This window comes from Phoca vitulina, unplaced genomic scaffold (genome assembly GCF_004348235.1).
Source record: "Phoca vitulina isolate PV1807 unplaced genomic scaffold, GSC_HSeal_1.0 scaffold23, whole genome shotgun sequence".
Lineage (NCBI taxonomy): Eukaryota > Metazoa > Chordata > Mammalia > Carnivora > Phocidae > Phoca > Phoca vitulina.
In genome coordinates, this window is record NW_022589726.1 from 7,215,860 (window position 1) to 7,235,123 (window position 19,264).

General features: G+C 39.0%; 1 protein-coding gene across 11 annotated transcripts in view; it reads left to right on the plus strand.

Annotated features, from left to right (window-relative positions):
• GRIP1 (glutamate receptor interacting protein 1) overlaps positions 1–19,264 on the plus strand; it is a 659,234-nt gene that overhangs the window by 496,798 nt on the left and 143,172 nt on the right. For all 11 annotated transcript variants that reach the window (XM_032420901.1, XM_032420895.1, XM_032420897.1 and 8 more), the window contains 3 exons: positions 5,697–5,832; positions 8,113–8,258; positions 15,727–15,810. In XM_032420901.1, coding sequence (XP_032276792.1) covers positions 5,697–5,832; positions 8,113–8,258; positions 15,727–15,810 — 366 coding nt within the window. The remainder of the gene's footprint in view (positions 1–5,696; positions 5,833–8,112; positions 8,259–15,726; positions 15,811–19,264) is intronic.

Below are 19,264 nucleotides of genomic sequence, written 5' to 3' on the forward strand. Positions count from 1 at the left end.
CCCAAACAAGAAACAACCAACACATGTTTCAACAGGTAAATGGTTAAGCAGACTGTGGTATATCTATGCCATGGACTACTACTCAGCAATAAAAAGGAACAAACTATTGCTACAGTATAGAAAATTATACGGAATGTAAAAAGTCAACCACAAAGGTTTCACACTGTATGATTCAATTTATTTAACATTCTTTAAATGAGAAAGTTATAAGCATAGAGAATAGGTTAGGGTTTGCCAGGGGTTAAGGAAGGTGTCAGGGGAGGAGAGAAGCAGGTGTGGCTATAAAGGGTAATATGAGGGAATTTGTTATATTGTATCTTGACAGCAACAATGTCAATATCCTGCTTGTGATATTGTATTACAGTTTCGCATGATGTTACCACAGGGGAAAACAAGATAAAGGGTATACAGGATCTCTCTACAATATTTCCTAGAACTGCATGAGAATCTACAATTATCTCAAAATTAAAAGTTTAATTTTAAAAATTCCCCTTAGGGGGTATTCTGATGGTTTGTTCTGGGATGGGCCCCAGGCATTGGTATTTGAAAAGCTCCCAGGTGATTCTAACATGCAGCCAGATTGACAAAGTGCAAATTGAACTGATGGATATCTTCTCCCCAGAACCCATGTAATCACCTACCATTTACTGTTCCTGTGCCTCTAACACTTTCCCTTCTCCATTCGCTGCACTGAGGCTGTCTTCAAGATAGCTCAGGGATAACTCTTCCAAGGAGCCATCCAGAGCACTACTTGTCCAGTCTGATTAAGGGTCCTCCCAGGTTGTACCATGACAGTCCTTTATCTACTTTTATCATAGCCCTTATTACCCTTTGTTATCATCCCTTTTTGTCTCTCTCCCCACTTTCAGCAACTATCGGAATTGTCTGCTCTGTGATTCCCTGTTAATTTAGTCCCTGAATTTTAGAGACCTGCCAAAAATTAGAGTTAACTGTCCTTTTTTTGGTCTAAGCCTAATTATATATATATATATTTTTTTTGAATAAGCCATGAAGCAAGAATGTCCAGACGCCAGGAGTTTTACAGAACAAAATATGATTCTTATGCCATACCTTTATTTTTGCAAATCAGTATTACAAAACACTAAGATGGTCTAATAATGGGTCCTGAATGCCCTATGTCTGTGCTACTTCCTTTCTTTTTTTCTTTTCTCCCTCCCTCCCTCTCTCTCTCTCTCTTCTTTCTTCCTTCTTTCCTTCCTTTCTTTCTTTCTGTCGTTCTTTCTTTCATTCTTTCTTTCTTTTTCTCCTTTGGTAAAGCCAAGAAGATCCAGACTCTGACCAATGTCTGGAAGGCAGACACAAAGGCTTTGCCAGACTTCCCACTCCAGGCTCATGCTTCCAGTGCATCTGGGGAGATATAATTAGTAGCGTAACATCCAGTCATAACTCCAATACCTCATTCAGGTTGGCATCATGGACAGGCTCTCTATATTCTTTCACAGCATCAAAGGTATACTTTGGGACCACGGTTTTTCACAGAATCTTTGCAAGGATGCATGTTCCATTTTTGCAATAATATTAAATATATCTTGTGTCCAAAAAAATCTTATTGGCATTTTTATTGATATTGTGAACTTCATAGATTAATTTAAGGAGCACCGATATATTTTTGATGTTAGATTATGCTACCCACTAGAATATTAATTCCTAGATGGCAAGGATTTTCTCCGTTTGGTTCAGTTTTATATCTCCGAAGCCTAGAATGATGCCTGGCATATATTAAGTGCTCAATTTTTTATTGAATGAATGAATGCGGTGCTTTTACATTTGTTCTGATCTTATGTGCCTCAGAAGCATTTTTGATGTTTTCTTCATGTAAATTTTGTACATTCTTCATTAAATATTTTCCTAGGACTTTTATTTTTTGGTTATTGTAAATGGCTTTTTTTTTCTTCTATGATAACTTCTCACCAGCTATTTGTTTATAAAGGATATGGTTTTCTGCACATTAATTTTGTAACCATCAATAACCATCAGTAACCATGTTTTTGAATTTTCTTGTTTGCAAGAACTTTTCATAATTCTCTTGCTTTCACCAGGCATCACTGTTACTTTCCTTAAAGCTTTCTGGAGTTCAGTAATTAAGAGGATTGAATTACAAACCCAAGGAAAACAGCAAACAACTAAATCCCATTCTATCAGTGTGATTCTTGTTGGCTATGTTGAGTGAGTACAGATACAGATGTAAACCTGCAATTTATTTGCTAAGATAATTAAATATGGTGATGAAGGAAAACATCTAATCCAGAACCATCTCATTCCTTGCCAGCTGGGGATCACCTGTTCCCTGTGCTGCTTGCTAATTTGGGGATGCTACAGTCTTCTCTACATGGTCCTCTTAATTTGGGGAGGAATGTTTACAATTTAAATCACAAAGAAATTGGCACTACATATCTACTTGCCTAAGTTCCGGTGTTTCACTGCAGAGTTTTATTCAGTAAGCTTTGATAGATAAGTGAACTCATGCAATTGAATGCATCTGTCATAATTTCTCTTTGCCATTAGATCATTATGCAAGCATTAAACACCAAAAAATACATAAAGTGATTGATTCATCTGATGGAGACTGCAGATTAGCAGGAAGTAAACTCCAAAAGCATGTTCTTCCCTCTCCCAACTGCTTCATTTCTCCTGTTCCTTCCAAACACCCATAAAAGATTTAGTCAATCCTTCAGGGTCTAGAGATACTTACTGGCAGTTAACATTCTCGTGATTCAGCGCATTTTCTTGCAACAATATTCTATCTTTACTCCTGAGTTTTGCCTAATTTAGATTCCTCCTTTAGTCTGTTCTGCTCAGCTAATCCTGATCAATAAATACAGACAGATTAGACAGGAGACAGAATTGTGAAATAGATGCTGCATTTGGAACAGCCAGTCTTCACTTTACATTGTAGCCAGGACCATCTGCTGTGTGGCCACCTTACCCCAAACCACACTCTGACATGGTGGTCTGTGACTCATTTACCTCTGTGACTAGGCTGTAAGCATCTGTGACTTTTTTGGTCTTTGAGTTTCACTGTCTGGCTCATAGTAGGCACTCAATAAATGCTTGAATCAATGAATGCACAAATTACTCAATTAACTGGTGCATCAATATTTTCTTTCTTTCATGTTATTAAAACTAGCACTCGGGGAGATATTTGAAACATTTTAAAATAAGAGGGTAATTGACTATTACCAGTTTAAAAAGAAGCCCAGATGGATTAATATTTTAACAAGAACAAATTAAACTAAAGGAATTCAGTTTTTTCTAGATGTCCAAGATTCAGCCAGAAGCCTGGTGTGGACCTGGGTCCCTTCTGGAGAAAACTGCATTGTCCACATCCCATAAGGCTGCACCTATTTTATGCAGGAAACATGTTCTTGAAAACCTGAGTAGGAATGAAGGTCTTATTAGTTAAAACTTATTTCTCCCTTGCCAGTTATTACTCTTTCATCGTTGCTTCTTTGTACATTTCTGATTGACCTTTGAGATGGGCCCTTAAAAAACTATGCTTCCAATTCTTCAAGTAAAGATCTGTGACCCAATGCTTAAATATACAGGATCAATCTATGTATTTAAAGAAAATGCAAAGAATTCTTTTTGGGGGCAAAATCGTTGAGCACATTATGTCTCTATAATGTGAATAGTCATCATCTGTTATGTAATTCTCATTATTTTAATTATTTAACCTAATTTTTAAAGTAATGTATACCTAGCCTGCTGTCAAGAAGAACTTACAGGGGTTGTTTGTTAAGTTGACCTCTTTAAATACCAGTTGGGCCTATTTATGTTTTTATGGGAAATAGAAGGGGTGTTTTATTCTGATTTAAGGGGATACAGGTTAAATGCACACAGTGACAGAATTTTGTTTCAAATGCTTCTGGTAAATGATGGAAAAGGCCCTGTGCTTTTATGCACATGACAAGAATTTTGATCCTTGAATTTCAATCATGATTTGGTCTCTCATACAGAATGTAGTGAATGAAGCTGACATCATTCATACTCATAGACTTTTCCTTGCCTTCTACTTTAAAAAGCAATACTGCTCTCATATGCAGGGTCATGAGTCTGTCATGAAAAAGAGGGTGTTCTGGGGTGCTAAGGTCACATTACCTGGCAATCTTGAAAGCCTTGCCTGGAATGCTATTCAATACGTTGGTGAGGAAATCAGTGGCCTCCCCCCACCCCCCCGGCCCCGGCTTCCTTCCTGGAATACTCTGTTCTCCTTACTAGATCGAACGAGTGATAATTTCCTTCCCAAACATGATTTGAGTTTTTTCATTGGCTAGTGAAATAGTATACCAGCAGCAACAATTTAAAAACTTTATGGTAAGCATCCATATAGATTTTTGAAATGATAATTAACTCTGTTATGTTTAATTAAGGAAGGGGAAGAGGTGTGCCAATAACCTTTTGGGTTTCTTAACTTTGAAGAAGAAAGGCCATTCTATGAGTGTCTTTGATGTCCTAGAAGATCACAACTCCTGAAATTCATAGTGTGATTCAGGAGGAATTGGTAAACTTGAGTTTCCCCATCCTTACCCAGAAAGTGTGTATGCAGAGGGGGAATAACATAACAGAGAATTTGAAAACAGTGTTTATCCTATTTAACCTCTGGGTAGGTCAATGTTGACTCTACGCATTTTTGCTTCTGAAAGAAAGATATGCTCAAAGTTTTCTCACTTCCTGTTGTGCCTAAAATCAGAAGATCTGGGTTCCCTCTTGGTGTATAGACCTTGTCTGGACAAGATCTATGAGATCTTAAAATTTTGAAAGTAGAGAAAGGGATTTATGGCAGTTACCTGGAGATTCTGAGGACCAACCCCACCTTACCATATTGTGACACATCCTGTAAGAAGTGATGTGAGTTGTTACGTGAAGCCATTGTACTTTGTTTTCTGAAAGACAAAAAACAATAGAGTCAATAATATTTTTCTTCAACCTGTAGAAAGCTCTCTTCTCTTGTGTCTCTTGGCTTATTCAGCTGAAATGTACCAAGAACTTGGAGTTTGCTGCTGCGTGATATATATTATTATTTAAAATTATTCTTGTCGTATTATTACTTAAAACTCTCTTCTAGGCCCTTATCTTACAACTCTCAGTTGTTCCCTTTGGAGTTGCAAGGAGAAAAACCAGGGAAAGTCACTTGAGAATGGCAGAAAACAAAGGGCAAATATCGTCATTTGCATATAAGCCATGTTGGACTCTTCATTGTGAACCTAGAGTGAACTACCCCACTGGTACCCATTTTAATAACCTATAATGGAATATCTGCCTCCGCTTTATCTGCATACACGTCTTTATGAGATACTCTGCAAATGGTGTTGGAGAAGAGGCCACAGATCTTTTCTTCATAAAAGAAAAAGTGGGGAGGGCGCCTGGGTGGCTCAGTTGGTTAAGCAACTGCCTTCGGCTCAGGTCATGATCCTGGAGTCCCTGGATCGAGTCCCGCATCGGGCTCCCTGCTCGGCAGGGAGTCTGCTTCTCCCTCTGACCCTCCCCCCTCTCATGTACTCGCTCTCTCTCGTTCTCTCTCTCTCAAATAAAAATAAATAATAAATAAAATCTTTAAAAAAAAAAAAAAAAAGAAAAAGTGGGGAGAGTTTATGGGAAGGAGTCCCTTCACCAGGCACAATGGTATCTCGTGCTTCGACTGTCATTTAATAAGGCAAATGCTTTTCTTTTCACAGAGGAATTCAAGGGCTCCACTGTGGTCGAACTGATGAAGAAGGAGGGCACCACCCTTGGGCTGACGGTATCCGGTGGAATTGACAAGGACGGAAAGCCCAGAGTCTCGAACCTGCGGCAAGGAGGAATTGCTGCTAGGTAACTGCATCTTGGGGAAATGTAGGAAAAGGAACGCAGGAGGGTAATTAATGCAAAAATTGAAGTTCTATCAGAAAAGGTCACGGGGCACCTGGGTGGCTCAGTCGTTAAGCGTCTGCCTTTGGCTCAGGTCATGGTCCCAGGGTCCTGGGATCGAGCCCCACATCGGGCTCCCTGCTCCACGGGAAGCCTGCTTCTTCTTCTCCCACTCCCCCTGCTTGTGTTCCCTCTCTCGCTGTGTCTCTCTGTCACATAAATAAATAAAATCTTTAAAAAAAGGTCACTAATAAATAAATGACAGCTGCCATCTGCTGGGCAGGTTTCGGAAGCTTTTCCGGCCTGTGCCGAGTCACCAGGGAGCCACCAGGCCCTCAGAAGACTTTCATTTTAAAATGCCTGTGTGGCTCTCATCCCCCAATATGCTGCTGAGTCGCAGACCAGCTGCCGTCACGGAAATGGAGCAGATGACCCGTATAACGTGCACCCGGGAACCTGCCATGGAGGGACGCGGTGAGCCTAGAGGAATAGGGAGGCCAGCTCCAAGTGTCCGAGTAACAATTCTGCTCATCCCACATCGTCTCTGCTTTTCTACTTGCGAGCTCTTCTCTTTCATCAAGACAAAGATGAGGCTTCCAAAAGGATAGAAAGCTCAGCTGAAGAGGTCTCATGGTGTCCTTGTTCTGATGAACAGCACATTGCCCTAGTCGTGGCCAAAGGCAGAATGTCCTGCATGCTGGGTACAGGTGGGCTTGCTTTATAGACGGAGTCACCAAGTACTTCAGATGGGATGGTCAGGTTTCATTACAAGTGAGGTTCATGTGTCTTAAATCCTGGACACCGGTAGTCTTGTCCACATAATCACAAATTAAGTTTTAGAGTTCTTGCTTTATAAAGTATCATCGAAAAGAGTGATTACTTTGGATGATCAGCCTGTTTGTACAATATTATATAAGCTTCATCCAATTGATTGCTCCATAATCTGAGGTACTGTATATAAAATAGGCTGATGTCAACACAAGCACCTTAATCTCCTTTTTTCAGGAGGAGAGAGACTTCTTTCAACACCCACAGCCTCCTTTATTTTATAACAGTCGTGGCCAATCGGTGATGCTAGGGCTTTGTATGTCTCCAGAACTTTTTCCTATGTAGCCCAGAAGCGAGAGTAAATAGGGGGAAAATGCCATCTTCACTTGTATTGATGCTGTAATTAAAAGTTGTGCTGTGCCGATCACATGATCAATGACCAACTATTCATTGTTTAAGGCACTACCATTTTACAAGTAGTAAACTAAAATAATTACAGATAAGATCCCTGCCCTAAGAGGGCTTATAACTTACTAGAGGAGATGAGTATAAAAAGCGTGAAAAGCTTGGGAGCAATAACAGCATTGCAAAATAGTAAAAAGCAACAACGTGACCATTGTCACGGAGCATTAGGTGGTTAAGTTGTCCAGTGAGAGTTAGTAAATCCGAGGGAGGAGGAACAGCATGGACCGTAGGCTGGAGCAGATTAGGGGAGCTTGCCAAAGAGGAATGATTACAGCTGGACTTACATAAAATAAATGCATTTAGGTGTTTCTGTTTGGGGACGGACTGTCTTTGGTCCCACTGCCTGCTCTTGCCTTAGAAGTAAAGTCTGTCTAAAACCCCCAAAGTAGCCACAGTTCTATTATGGTGTCGGAGAGAGGCGAGAACAGTACTGAAACCCAGTGCTTTCATTGTAATTTGTTCTCTTTCCTTTTTTTTTTTTAATCAGTCCTGCTGTAAGCAATAAATAGCAAAATAAGCTGACCCTTTCTTTAGCCCTCAACAAACTCCCAGGGAAGATCTTGAGAGCTAGGAAAGAGTTAGGGAGGCAGGCAGCAAAATGAGAGAGAATAAAAAGAAAGAAATAGTCCTGGCGTGCCAGGATCTGGATAATCTGCTCCTAGAGAACCAACTCTTTATGGGCAGAGCACCCAAACAACAACAACCAAAAAACCTCTTTATCTCGTTTCATGGTGCTCTTTAAAAATAAAAGAGGTAAAGGGTTAGGAAAAAATCAGAGACCATAGCAGATGCAGTAGAGGGCTTTCAAAGTATAGCAGTCAGGAGGAGAGGGATCCGTGAATCTCTCATCCGCCTTCAGCTGTGCTCCTACTCCCAGGGTGGGGGGTGGGGGGGTGGGGGCAGCCACACAGGCCTTTGGGCTTGCATGCATTTTCACGAAGGGAAAGTGGAAAACCCAGTCAGGCCTGTAGGGAGGACAGGTCTGCTGAAGCGACATTCCCTATTTTGCAGAAGTGATCAGCTGGATGTGGGTGACTACATCAAAGCAGTGAATGGGATCAACCTGGCCAAATTCCGCCACGATGAGATCATCAGCTTGCTGAAGAACGTCGGGGAAAGAGTGGTTCTTGAAGTCGAGTATGAGCTGCCACCAGTCTGTAAGTAATCACAACTCGGGGCAGAACAGCTGGGTCACATTTTTGCCTGAAACAATGGGTTCTCCATTTTTCCCCCTTTTGCCAACATTGTCTCATTACAGGAATGACAGAGCATGGTTTCTTGATATTTAGACATTATTTGAATTGATAAACCTATAGCCCACTCCAGAAGAATTAAAAAGAGCACAGATAACAATCAAATTATATAGGATTTGTGTTCCATTCAGGTGATCTGTGTACATCATATTTGCCACTTAAGCTATTTTCATAAACAGTCAACATATTTACAAGTTCTGTGCATTAATTTCCATCCAGGCTTTGTACTTAGTGACTAGGGTTAGGAAAAGCATGTTTAATGTGTTTCATGTTGATTCTTATATAGTTATGTTAATTTCTGAAGCATGACGATACATTCAAAATGCATTATCCTCAAGTAACAGTAATAGTAATAGAACCACACATTTTCGGAGCTTACTAAATGTCCAGCATTATAAGGAACCTGACTTGCGTGGATACACTTAATCGTCATCATAAGGAAAGTCAGCATAGCAGAGCTGAACTTTGAGGTCTAATAGCCAGGCTCAAATCCCAGCTTCACCCTTAACTAACTGCATGCCTTTGAGAAAGTTACTTAAGCTTTCTGTGTCACAGTTTCCATATCTGGGTAATGGGCATAATATTCATTCCTACCCATAGATCTGTCGTGAGGATTAAACGAGATCGTGTTTGTAAAGCAATGAGAACAGTGGCTGGCACTATAAAATATTTTTATGAGTAATGAATACACAAATCAATCAGCACTATAAGACAGGCATTATTATCATTATTACTCTCATTTTACAGAGGCTTAAGTTAATTATCTTTCCCAAATACATAGGCAGCAAAGTCAGGATGTGAACCCAGACTCCCTAACGCCAAAGTCCCTACGCTTATTCATTGTGGTATATACATACACCATGTGTTAGTGCTGTCCTGCATTTAAGCTTTGGTGTTCTAGCACCACCTCTCCTGTTACTAAGCTATTAACATGGACGCTACCCTGAGAAAGCTCTTTGCTTTTCTCTACCAGTGAGAACTCAGGTTGAATTTCTTTTTAAAGATTTTATTCATTTATTTGTTCATTTATTTGACAGAGAGGGAGAGCAGGAGAGCACAAGCAGGGGGATCGGCAGAGGGAGAGGGAGAAGCAGGCTCCCCACTGAGCAGGGAGCCCGATGCGGGGCTCAATCCCAGGACCTTGGGATCACGACCTGAGCCCAAGGCAGTCGCTTAACCCACTGAGCCACCCAGGCATCCCTCAGGTTGAATGTTAATAACTGATAATAACATGTTTGTTCAGCAATGACTTCTTGAGCATTTGCTACAATCCAGCCACCGCTCTGTACATTCTGATGGGGGACGACAGATAACAAAACAAGATCACAACAGAGAAGTAAACTAGATAGTATGAATGCTAGTAGTCATGAATGCCATGGGAAAAGAAAGAGCCAGGAGAGGGATTGGGAGTGCCGGGAGAGGGGTAGGATTGCCGTTTTGAATAGGGTGGTTAGGAACAGCTTCACCAAGAGAGTGACATTAGCCCATGACTTGAAGGAAGTGAGAAAGGCAGTGTGGCTTTCTGGGGGAAGAGGACTGCACAAAGCGGAACAGCCAGCGCTGAGACCAAAGGCAGGGATATACTGGGGCTGTGGTAGAAACATTAAGAAGGGTGATTTGGCTGGAGCAGAGTGAGCATGAAGAAAAGTAGGAGAGGAGGTCACGCATCCAAGGAGAGGGGGTCAGAAATGTAAAGCATGAGGTATATCTGTAGGCTACTGGAAAGGACCTTAAGTTTTGCTCTGAATGATAGAGGACGGCATTGTATGATTTGCGGCAAAGGAGGTACATGATCTAATTTCTATTTTCAAAGGCTCCCTCTGGCTGCCATGTTGAGAAGACACTGCAGTGGCCAGGGGAGACGCTGGGAGCCCAGGTGGGGGGCTGTTGCAGTGATCCAGGTGAGAGATGGCCGAGGAGATGGGAAAAAGCAGTTACATTCTTGATCATTTTGAAGGTAGAACCAACAGGATTTCCTGATAGATTTGACGTGGTTTGGGCAGAAATAGAGGGGTCAAGGACCGCCTGAGATTTTGAGCCCAAGCAACTAGAAGGATAGGGTTGCCATTAATGGAGGAGGGGGGGTGAATGTGGGCAGAGCTGACTTGTGAGGAGATCAGAAGTTCATTGTTTGAAATGCTACCGTGGAGGTGTCTATTTGATGTACAGAAAGGCAATGTAAAGAAAAGAACTGGAGATGGGGTTAGGAGTTTGGGAGAAAGATCTGAGCTGGAAATGTACATTTAGAGTAATGGGAACATAGAAGGTGTTTGAAGCTTTAGGACCAGATGACAGCACTCGGGGAGTGAGTGTATATGACCAATCATGAGTTCTTAGTCTTAACATAAAATCCAGCACTGAAAATTTAATGGTGTTTTTATAACAAAATCCACTGAAGTCTGTGTTCAGAAACCTTGCTATACTATAACATTTTTCATTTTCAGCAAGAGTAGGTAGTAGAATCGAGCACTGAGAGCTTAGACTGTGTCACCGGTTAAATGTCAGTTTTCCCCTTCCTAGCTTTATTATTTAAGTTCTCTGAGCCTTAGGTTTCTCATCTGTAAAATGGCTATATAGATGTAGAACTTTTATAAGAATTCAAGACTATAATCATGTATTTAGATCATCATCATGCACTTAGTAAGCCATAGTGCCTTTAGCCATTTTTACCATTATGATTACAATAAAGTACTGTGTTTTCTTGAACTTAAAAAGAGTCCATTTGTTTTGAAATCACTATCTCAAGCCATCGCCAGGAGTTAAGAGAATCCAGATACCTAGAGCTAATGCTCTTTGATTAACCATTTTTATCCACTGGGGATATAAATATCAATAAAGCACAACCTCTTCCTAAAAAGAACTCTTAGAATAGCTGTCCAGGTTGGTAAGGCCAGTAGTAGAGATTTGCCGAGTTAGGGGTTATCTAGAATTAGGGGTTTCAGAGGATTTGAAGGAAGTTCTGCAGGTCCAGTAAGAAAAGGAGCATTTTAGGCAGAGGGTACAGCAAGAAGGTAAGAACATAGCCCAGTACAAGGTTTGAACTACAAACAGACTGGAGTTGCTGAAGCACAAAGGGAGAGAAGACCTGGAGGGGAATAAGGCCAGCGAGGCAAATAGGAACAAAACGGTGGAGGGCCTTGGAAGCCATATTGGTGGAGCTTGGATACTATCAGGTGGGCAATAAGGAGCCTTTAACGGCTTTTAAAGTCAAGGAACATCATCATCATCAGATTTGAGTTTTTAAGAGTTACTATTTTAGGGAGCCAAATGGAGAATAGATAAGAGGCTATAAGCCCAAAGGGTGTTATAATTTTCCAAAAGCAATGTGACATCCTGAATAAATACAGCTTTAATAAAGTTAAAGAGGAAAGAGTAAGCATCAGACATATTCAGGGGTTAAAACCTATCATGACTTGGTGATTATACCAGCTTTTCCTTCCTCATGCATTAAAGCTGATGGGAAAAGGGAAAAAATATTTTTAAAAAACAAAGTGTGAACTTGATGGTAGAAATCAGATAGAAGAGACCTATTCTCCGCGGATTATCTCTGTCTCTATTATGTTTGGATAAATTAATAAGATCTTTGAGTTCAGGGAGGTTGAAGGGATTAATAAGCATCCCCTTCCCTGAGCTCAGACAGCTAGCAGGAGCCAGCCGCTGCCGTGAGGCCCTGGGGAGAGAGCTGATTGCCGAGAGATAAGCCGCCCTAGGCGGAGACTGTTAACTCTCTCAAGTATCACTGCAATTTCAAGCTCAGCCACCCCCAGAGTCCAGAAGGAAGTGGAGGAAGGATATGTGTGTGCATATGTCTGTGTGTATGTGATCTGATAGAGAAGAAATGGAACTTGGACCTTGCGCAAACCACTTACATTGTGTAAGATTCAGATTCTTTGTGAAAATGGAATGGTTGACCTACATGAGCTCGGAAGTTCTCTTTGACTTTAAAATTATGTGGGGTTTCGAGACTGTATTTAGAAAGGCTCTTACCAATCCGTATCTTAGGTATTTATGTATTAAATTTGGTCTAGAGCAGTGCCTTCATATTTTTCGGTGACATAACCCCTAAAGGATTTTGGAATATTACATAATCCTCATTCATTTTTTAGTTAGCACCTAACATTCTCTATCATGAGCTTAAATAGGTGGAGAGTTTCTGGCATAATGTTTATATGTCTTTAAATGGTGTTTCCACTCAGACCTTGGAGTTACATGTTTGCTTCATTTATTTTATGGAAAACGTCTGCCACAGCATCTGATTGGCAAAGGCAGTCCTCTCTGTTAAACCATCAGCTAAATCAGACTAGCTTTCTATCAGAAAGAGTCCTTCTTTAATTCAAATAAATGTGTTAAAACATGTCCCTGTGATGGCCTCCTTACTTCTCAATTCCAATTCTAAGAGAGACAGACAGGTGATTGATGATGATGATGACGATGATGGGGATGGGGGAAGCAGTCTCAGGTCTCCTCCATGTAGTTCATTCTGGAATTCAGTCTGAAGGAGCAGAAGCTACCCAGGGAAAGCACTTCCTATGACAGTGGTAGAGGAAAAACAGGACAAGCCCAACTACCTGAGCACATTTCCAACCTCTCCTTACATCTCTTAACATCCCATTAGCCAAAACAAGTCACATAGAATCCCAACATAATGAGATAATGAGGAGGGAAAGTATCCAACTCCTATTCTGCTATTGAGGTAGAAGTTGGGGAGGCGGGGAGTAGTACATAATTTAGAAAAATCTAATCTACCATAGTAAAATAATACAATTTCACATATGGAAACAAGGGACAACAGTACAACAATTTTTGCATTGAGAAATTCATTTCAACCTAGCCCTTTTGCATACTGGATTTGATTCTTTGGGGAAACCCCTTATTTGGATAGATATGTCCACATATGCAAATATGAAGTAATGAATACAATTCACGTGGCAATATAGGGTGTCCAGTTACTGAATATGAAAACCAAGTCACCAAGATCTAGTCATGCAAATAAAAATTATAAAGACTAAATCTATTTCATTAAGTATATCAAAATGTAGTCAACATTCACATTTAGTTTTGTAAATGATAAACAGCAAGAATGTGGATAATCTAAAGCTGTAGATAATCCTAAAAGTCTTTATATTGACTCTAGATTTGATTGTAAGATTTTGTGGTCAGCAAGAGTTAGCTCAAGCAAATTAAAATTACAGTGCATTTCATTCCCAGAACAGACACCCAGCCAACAAGGACAGGTGGCCCAGAATTAGAATTTGGTTGTATATAATTGAAAGTTGATTTAATGATTAAATGAAATAATATTTGTAAACCACTCTGCAGATTTCCTGGCACACAGTAGATGCTCATTAATTATTTCTCCCCATATCTTTTCCTTTCCTTTCTATTTGTTCCAGTAGAACAAAAAGATCATGTTCTTAACCAATTACTTCAGGTGGCTTGTTGGGTCATGGAAATAAGAAAGCATTTGGTTTGAACTCAATTTTTTTTTCATTTAATTAAAACTGTACCTCAACACTTTCAGCTATTTAAAGGTACTGTTCCTAGCTGATTAAAATGAACTGAAATTCCCCTGATAGCAAGAATATGACATTTAATTAAATCAGCAGTATACCAAAACATTTGTTCAGCTGTAGGTTTATGTTGTTTTTCAGCAGATCCAAGTTCATGTTGTACTTTTATATCCCAGCTGGATGTGTGCAGTTTTGTGAATTTAACTGTGTACTTTTCATAATCATGTTTATTCCTTTGACGATTCAGACTTTCTGATAATTAAAAATAGCTGCAATTAATGCTAAATTAAAATTACTTCCTATCTCTGTAAATGGTAAGAAATGTTCTTTTAAAAGATGCAATTAAATTCTATCTATAGAATCTATACCTGTATCTATTCTATCCGTATATTTCTTGTTGATAGTTTTATTTTTTTTTAAGATTTTATTTATTTGACAGAGAGAGCACAAAGCAGAAGGAGAGAGAGGGAGAAGCAGGCTCCCTGCTGAGCAAGGAGCCCGATGTGGGACTCGATCCCAGGACCCTGGGATCATGACCCGGGCTGAAGGCAGCCACTTAACCGACTGAGCCACCCAGGCGTCCCGATAGTTTTATTTTTTAAAAGGTTTATTTATTTGAGGGAGAGAGAGAGTGCACATGAGGCAGGGGGTAGGGGGACAGAGGGAGAGAATCTCAAGGAGATTCCAGGCGGAGCACCCAACCCAACATAGGGCTCACTCCCATGACCCATGAGATCATGACCGAGCTGAAACCAAGAGTTGGAGGCCTAACTGACTAACCACCTAAGTGCCCCTCTTGTTGATAGTTTTATGTAATAAACTTTTCAAGATCTAATAGCAATGTAAGAAGTGTGCCATTGATAATAAACACAGCATTAGATAATTAGTTATCATTTTACAAATTCAAGATTAGGATCTAAGACCATCAAATTCTACTGTTTGCAAATTCTTTTTTGTCTCTCTGAGTAAAAACATCCCTGTATCCATAATGATGAAATATTAATTTGTGGAGATTTGTTTTTTTTTTTAATTCAGCAATGGTGTACTATATAACCAGAATTACTCACCACTTTCCTGAAAACAATCTCACAGAAGAATTTAGTTACTATACCTTCTTGCAACTCATACCCTGTGTTACACATGTATACTCTGTGTAATATTAATTAGATATATCAACTTGGTCATGCAATTTTATTTTGTGAAATAGAAGCAATAAGCAGACAAACACAACATATGCATGATGCTATCAAATAAAGCTAAGTAAATCTTTATTTTATTAGACAGCAGTAATATTCTGAATGTACATCAGAATTTTTTTTTTGCCCTCCAAGTTTGATTTGGGTTGTCTTTGTTAACTGAGATGCATCATGTCAGAAAATCTATCTGCATCAGCCTAATCTGTTAATGGTAATTTGAGAGTAACGCTTTCTCTTCCTGTACTAGCTGCAAAAATAATATAAATACATTATTTCAAGTTTTACAAAAATCCTACTGTTTTTAGATTTTACAAAGGGGAAATAATTCTATTGATTATATGAAGATTGTATCTCTTACAGAGTTTTAACAATGTGATTATTATGTTCCACTTATAAGCTGGCTACATAAGAAGAAAGAAAGTACCTATGATTTTGATTCCACTTGGGCCTAAGCCTAAATCACTTATGCAGACAACTATTTTATGGTATTTGTATGACATTCCAAGTATTTTTTCTAACCTCGTCTTTGAAAAGAAATTATTGCCCTTTGATTACTCATAAGAATTATTTGCAATAGGGATCTGTAGCGTCTTATGCCACATCAAAAAAATGGGTATGTTCTTATGACTTAAGACTTCTATTTCTCTCTCTCTTCTCTGCATTCAGCTGTTCAAGGACCGAGTGTTATTTTCCGAACAGTGGAGGTCACATTACATAAAGAAGGCAATACCTTCGGTTTTGTAATACGAGGTAGGTGGTAGCTAGAAAATGTGAACCGTCAGATATTCTTGGAGAATTTGTCAATGAAATATTAGGAGTGAACTAGAAAATCATCCAAAAAACAACAACAACAACAAAAACAGATGTTTCTTTTCTTTTTTTTTTTTTTAAGATTTTATTTATTTATTTGACAGAAAGAGACACAGTGAGAGAGGGAACACAAGCAGGGGGAGTGGGAGAGGGAGAAGCAGGCTTCCCGCGGAGCAGGGAGCCCTATGCGGGGCTCGATCCCGGGACCCTGGGATCATGACCTGAGCCAAAGGCAGACACTTAACGACTGAGCCACGCGGGTGCCCACAACAGATGTTTCTAATGCATAAAGTCATCTTATGATATTTGCACCCATTGTTTTAAAAAATAAAGCAATGAGTGGGAATCAAAGTAGAATCCAAATGACCTAGATTTGTTTTCAGCCCATTAATACAGACCAAGAAGTCACCATTTGTATACCTTATCAATTCATTCGTCCTACTGATTTATCACTTTTCAACATGTGTTTTGCTTTCCCTGTATACTTTCCTGTATCTCCGAGTCAAAATGTTGATGACTATGGCTTGATTTGATTTAATACACTAGGTGTAAGCAACCTTGTTTAAATTATTTTCTCCTGAAATACATTTTGTTATTGTAGCTTTCTAAAAATGGATTGAAGATAATCTAATCCCTGGGAACCTACGTGCATCAGCTTAATTTACTTTATTATGGGATGACATTAATAATAAAGATTTCAGGTGTCTCCAACTTGTCTATAAAACCATTAATTCTGAGTTGTAATTCTGGCTTTTAATATTTTATTTTTCTTATTAGCAGTTTCACACCTTAAAGACTACAGAAAAACAGCTCATAATTCGTAGTGTGACAATAAAGTTCAATAGGGAACTATGTAGGCATCAAGGCATTTTTTTAACATTTCACATTTCTTGTTTTTCTGTGTTTTTACCTATAATATTTTATACTTCACCAGGGTCAAACTTTTATCCAAATTATTAAAACATTAGTGAAAATTAAGCATCTTAATAAACATACATGCAACAAGGAATAAAAGAAATGTGTTCACTTATATAGTTTTGTCTTAAATGACTAAGCTTTAAACATTAGATTCGATTCCGTGCCAATTATCTAGCAAATCAATCAGAGATTTATTAAGGACATGTCAACATGTCAGCAGAGGGCCAAGTACTGGGGAGTCATAAGACAGCTCCTTATCTGCAGGGAATTACAATCCAGTGAATTTAAGACATAAGTTGATAAAGTACCCAAGTGAGCAGTAGAGAACATGGAAAATGAGGAACTCACTGCATGATTTAGACCAGCAATTTATTACCTTTTTCTGACCAGCTCCTATTTTTAGATGGAGCATTTTACCTTAATCATTTACCTTAACCATTCCCACATTTCTGTGCAAAAGAACTAGATGAATATAATAAAAAGTCAGTATACAAGTAATTTTGGCCCAGAGGATGGTAGATACAAATCTGTTTTTGCAATATAGGTATGATAGAGGGACACACTTGAATTACATGCCTACAAGCCTAATTATTGAAAAGCTGCAGTAAAAAATACTGCTGGTGCAAATATTCATTACTAGTTGCTGTATTAATCAATAACAAATCAAATTGCTAATGAAAGAGCTAAAACAACAGTAATTTATCATTAGGAACAAAAAAAGAATGGAAACATTTGAAATCTACAACCACCTCAAGACAACCGATGATACAATGTCAACAAAACGCCCGTCCCACCATTTGCAGGAATTTAAATATCTGTATGTGCATGCAGAATGAAAGTTTTCTACTATAAGCCTAGAATACTACCTGGTATATCGTAGGTGCTTAATAAATAAATGAATAAATAATTGAATGTTGCCTAGATTTGTGTGGACATAAACTTCTTAACATTAACACTGATTTTAAAACCTTAGTAATAATGAACCAATTTTGGTTTATGAGTACCACATTTTTGTAGGCTTTAAAAACTCCCTTAGTACATTAGTTGAATGTAAAAGTTTGTGCAATTTTGCATAATTTTTCATGAGAATCAAATAAAGCATTTATATTTTTAGATTAGTTTGAGGCCCACCTGAAGAGTCTTCCATGCTCGAAAGGTGGCCCCCACCCCTCCCTTCAGAATCTCGATTAATCACAAAAAGAGTTGCAGAATGAGAAAGTACTGTGGGTTAATGTTATCACGGCAGAGAAGACATCATGGCATCGATGGAATTTGAGCTAAAGTTATTTCAGTGAGAGCACCAGGACTTTTGGGAAGGAGGAGGACAATATCACAGATGGAACACATTCATTTAGAATTGGTGAATTTCTTCTTAACCAATTAGAATGGGTGTTGGAACGATAAAGCAGGCTTTTACCTGATGAATGGAATTGCATTTCTAATGCTGTATGTCATAGGTTCTAAAACCTTGACTCCCCAAATGATAGAACCTGGCACCTATAGAATGAAAAATGATGTTCTGGGCTAAATCTTGCAGAGTTAAATTTCAGTTAATTCCCTTGCCACCAAGCTAAGGAAGATGGCTTGGAATAATAGGGAAAGCACTCTGCCACTAAGTTCCTTTTCACTTTGGGCAAGAAAACTTTCTCTATCAGTCATTCTCAACTAGAAAATTGTAGATCGGGTCTCCTCATCTAAAACATGGGGGAGCCCAATATTCGGGTTTGGTTTTGCATTGTGGCCCTGACATTGATATTTTCAAAAAGTATTCCAGGTGAATGATGCTAATGTGCAGCCAGGATTGAGAATACCACTGGTCTCTGAGTGGTCTCTGTTTTGCTTTGCAGCTCCAAACATCTAGAACCTAAGTGAATCACAAGCTAAATGTGGTTCCTTATTTCAAAAACTGATAAAATGTCACATATCGAAAAATTTAGAGCTATCTCACCTTTTGCCATGCATTCACTATTACGGATTTAAATGTAGACCAGATCAAAATTGTGGGAAGTTTTGTACTGTCTTCAGCCCCCATCATTTTCTAAGTCAACATTCCTTCAGGAGAAAACAAATCTATCTTTTCATGATCACTTTGCAAAAGAGAAATTACGTAATAGTATTTATATAAATATGGGTACGCATGGGCTGTAATTTATTGTCATGATTTTCATTTTAAAATGCTTTTCTGAGGAAGTTGTGAATTTCCTATTGTAAGTAAGGAGGAACTTTGAAAGAAGCCATCAAACTGAGGGAAAGAGTGAGATACTGAAATGGAGTATAATCAGCCAGACTGAATAAATCATTTGTAATAGAAGTGAGCAGAAAGGAAGCATTTCCCTTCATCAGGAACAGTGAATGCCTTTTGATTTTCCTTTGAGGCCAGATTCTTTAAGTTGACCTCTCTACCTGTTCCAAGTTTGAGGAATGCCAGTCTGTTCTACCAGGCAGACGTTAGGGCAGGAATATTTGATGGTAATAT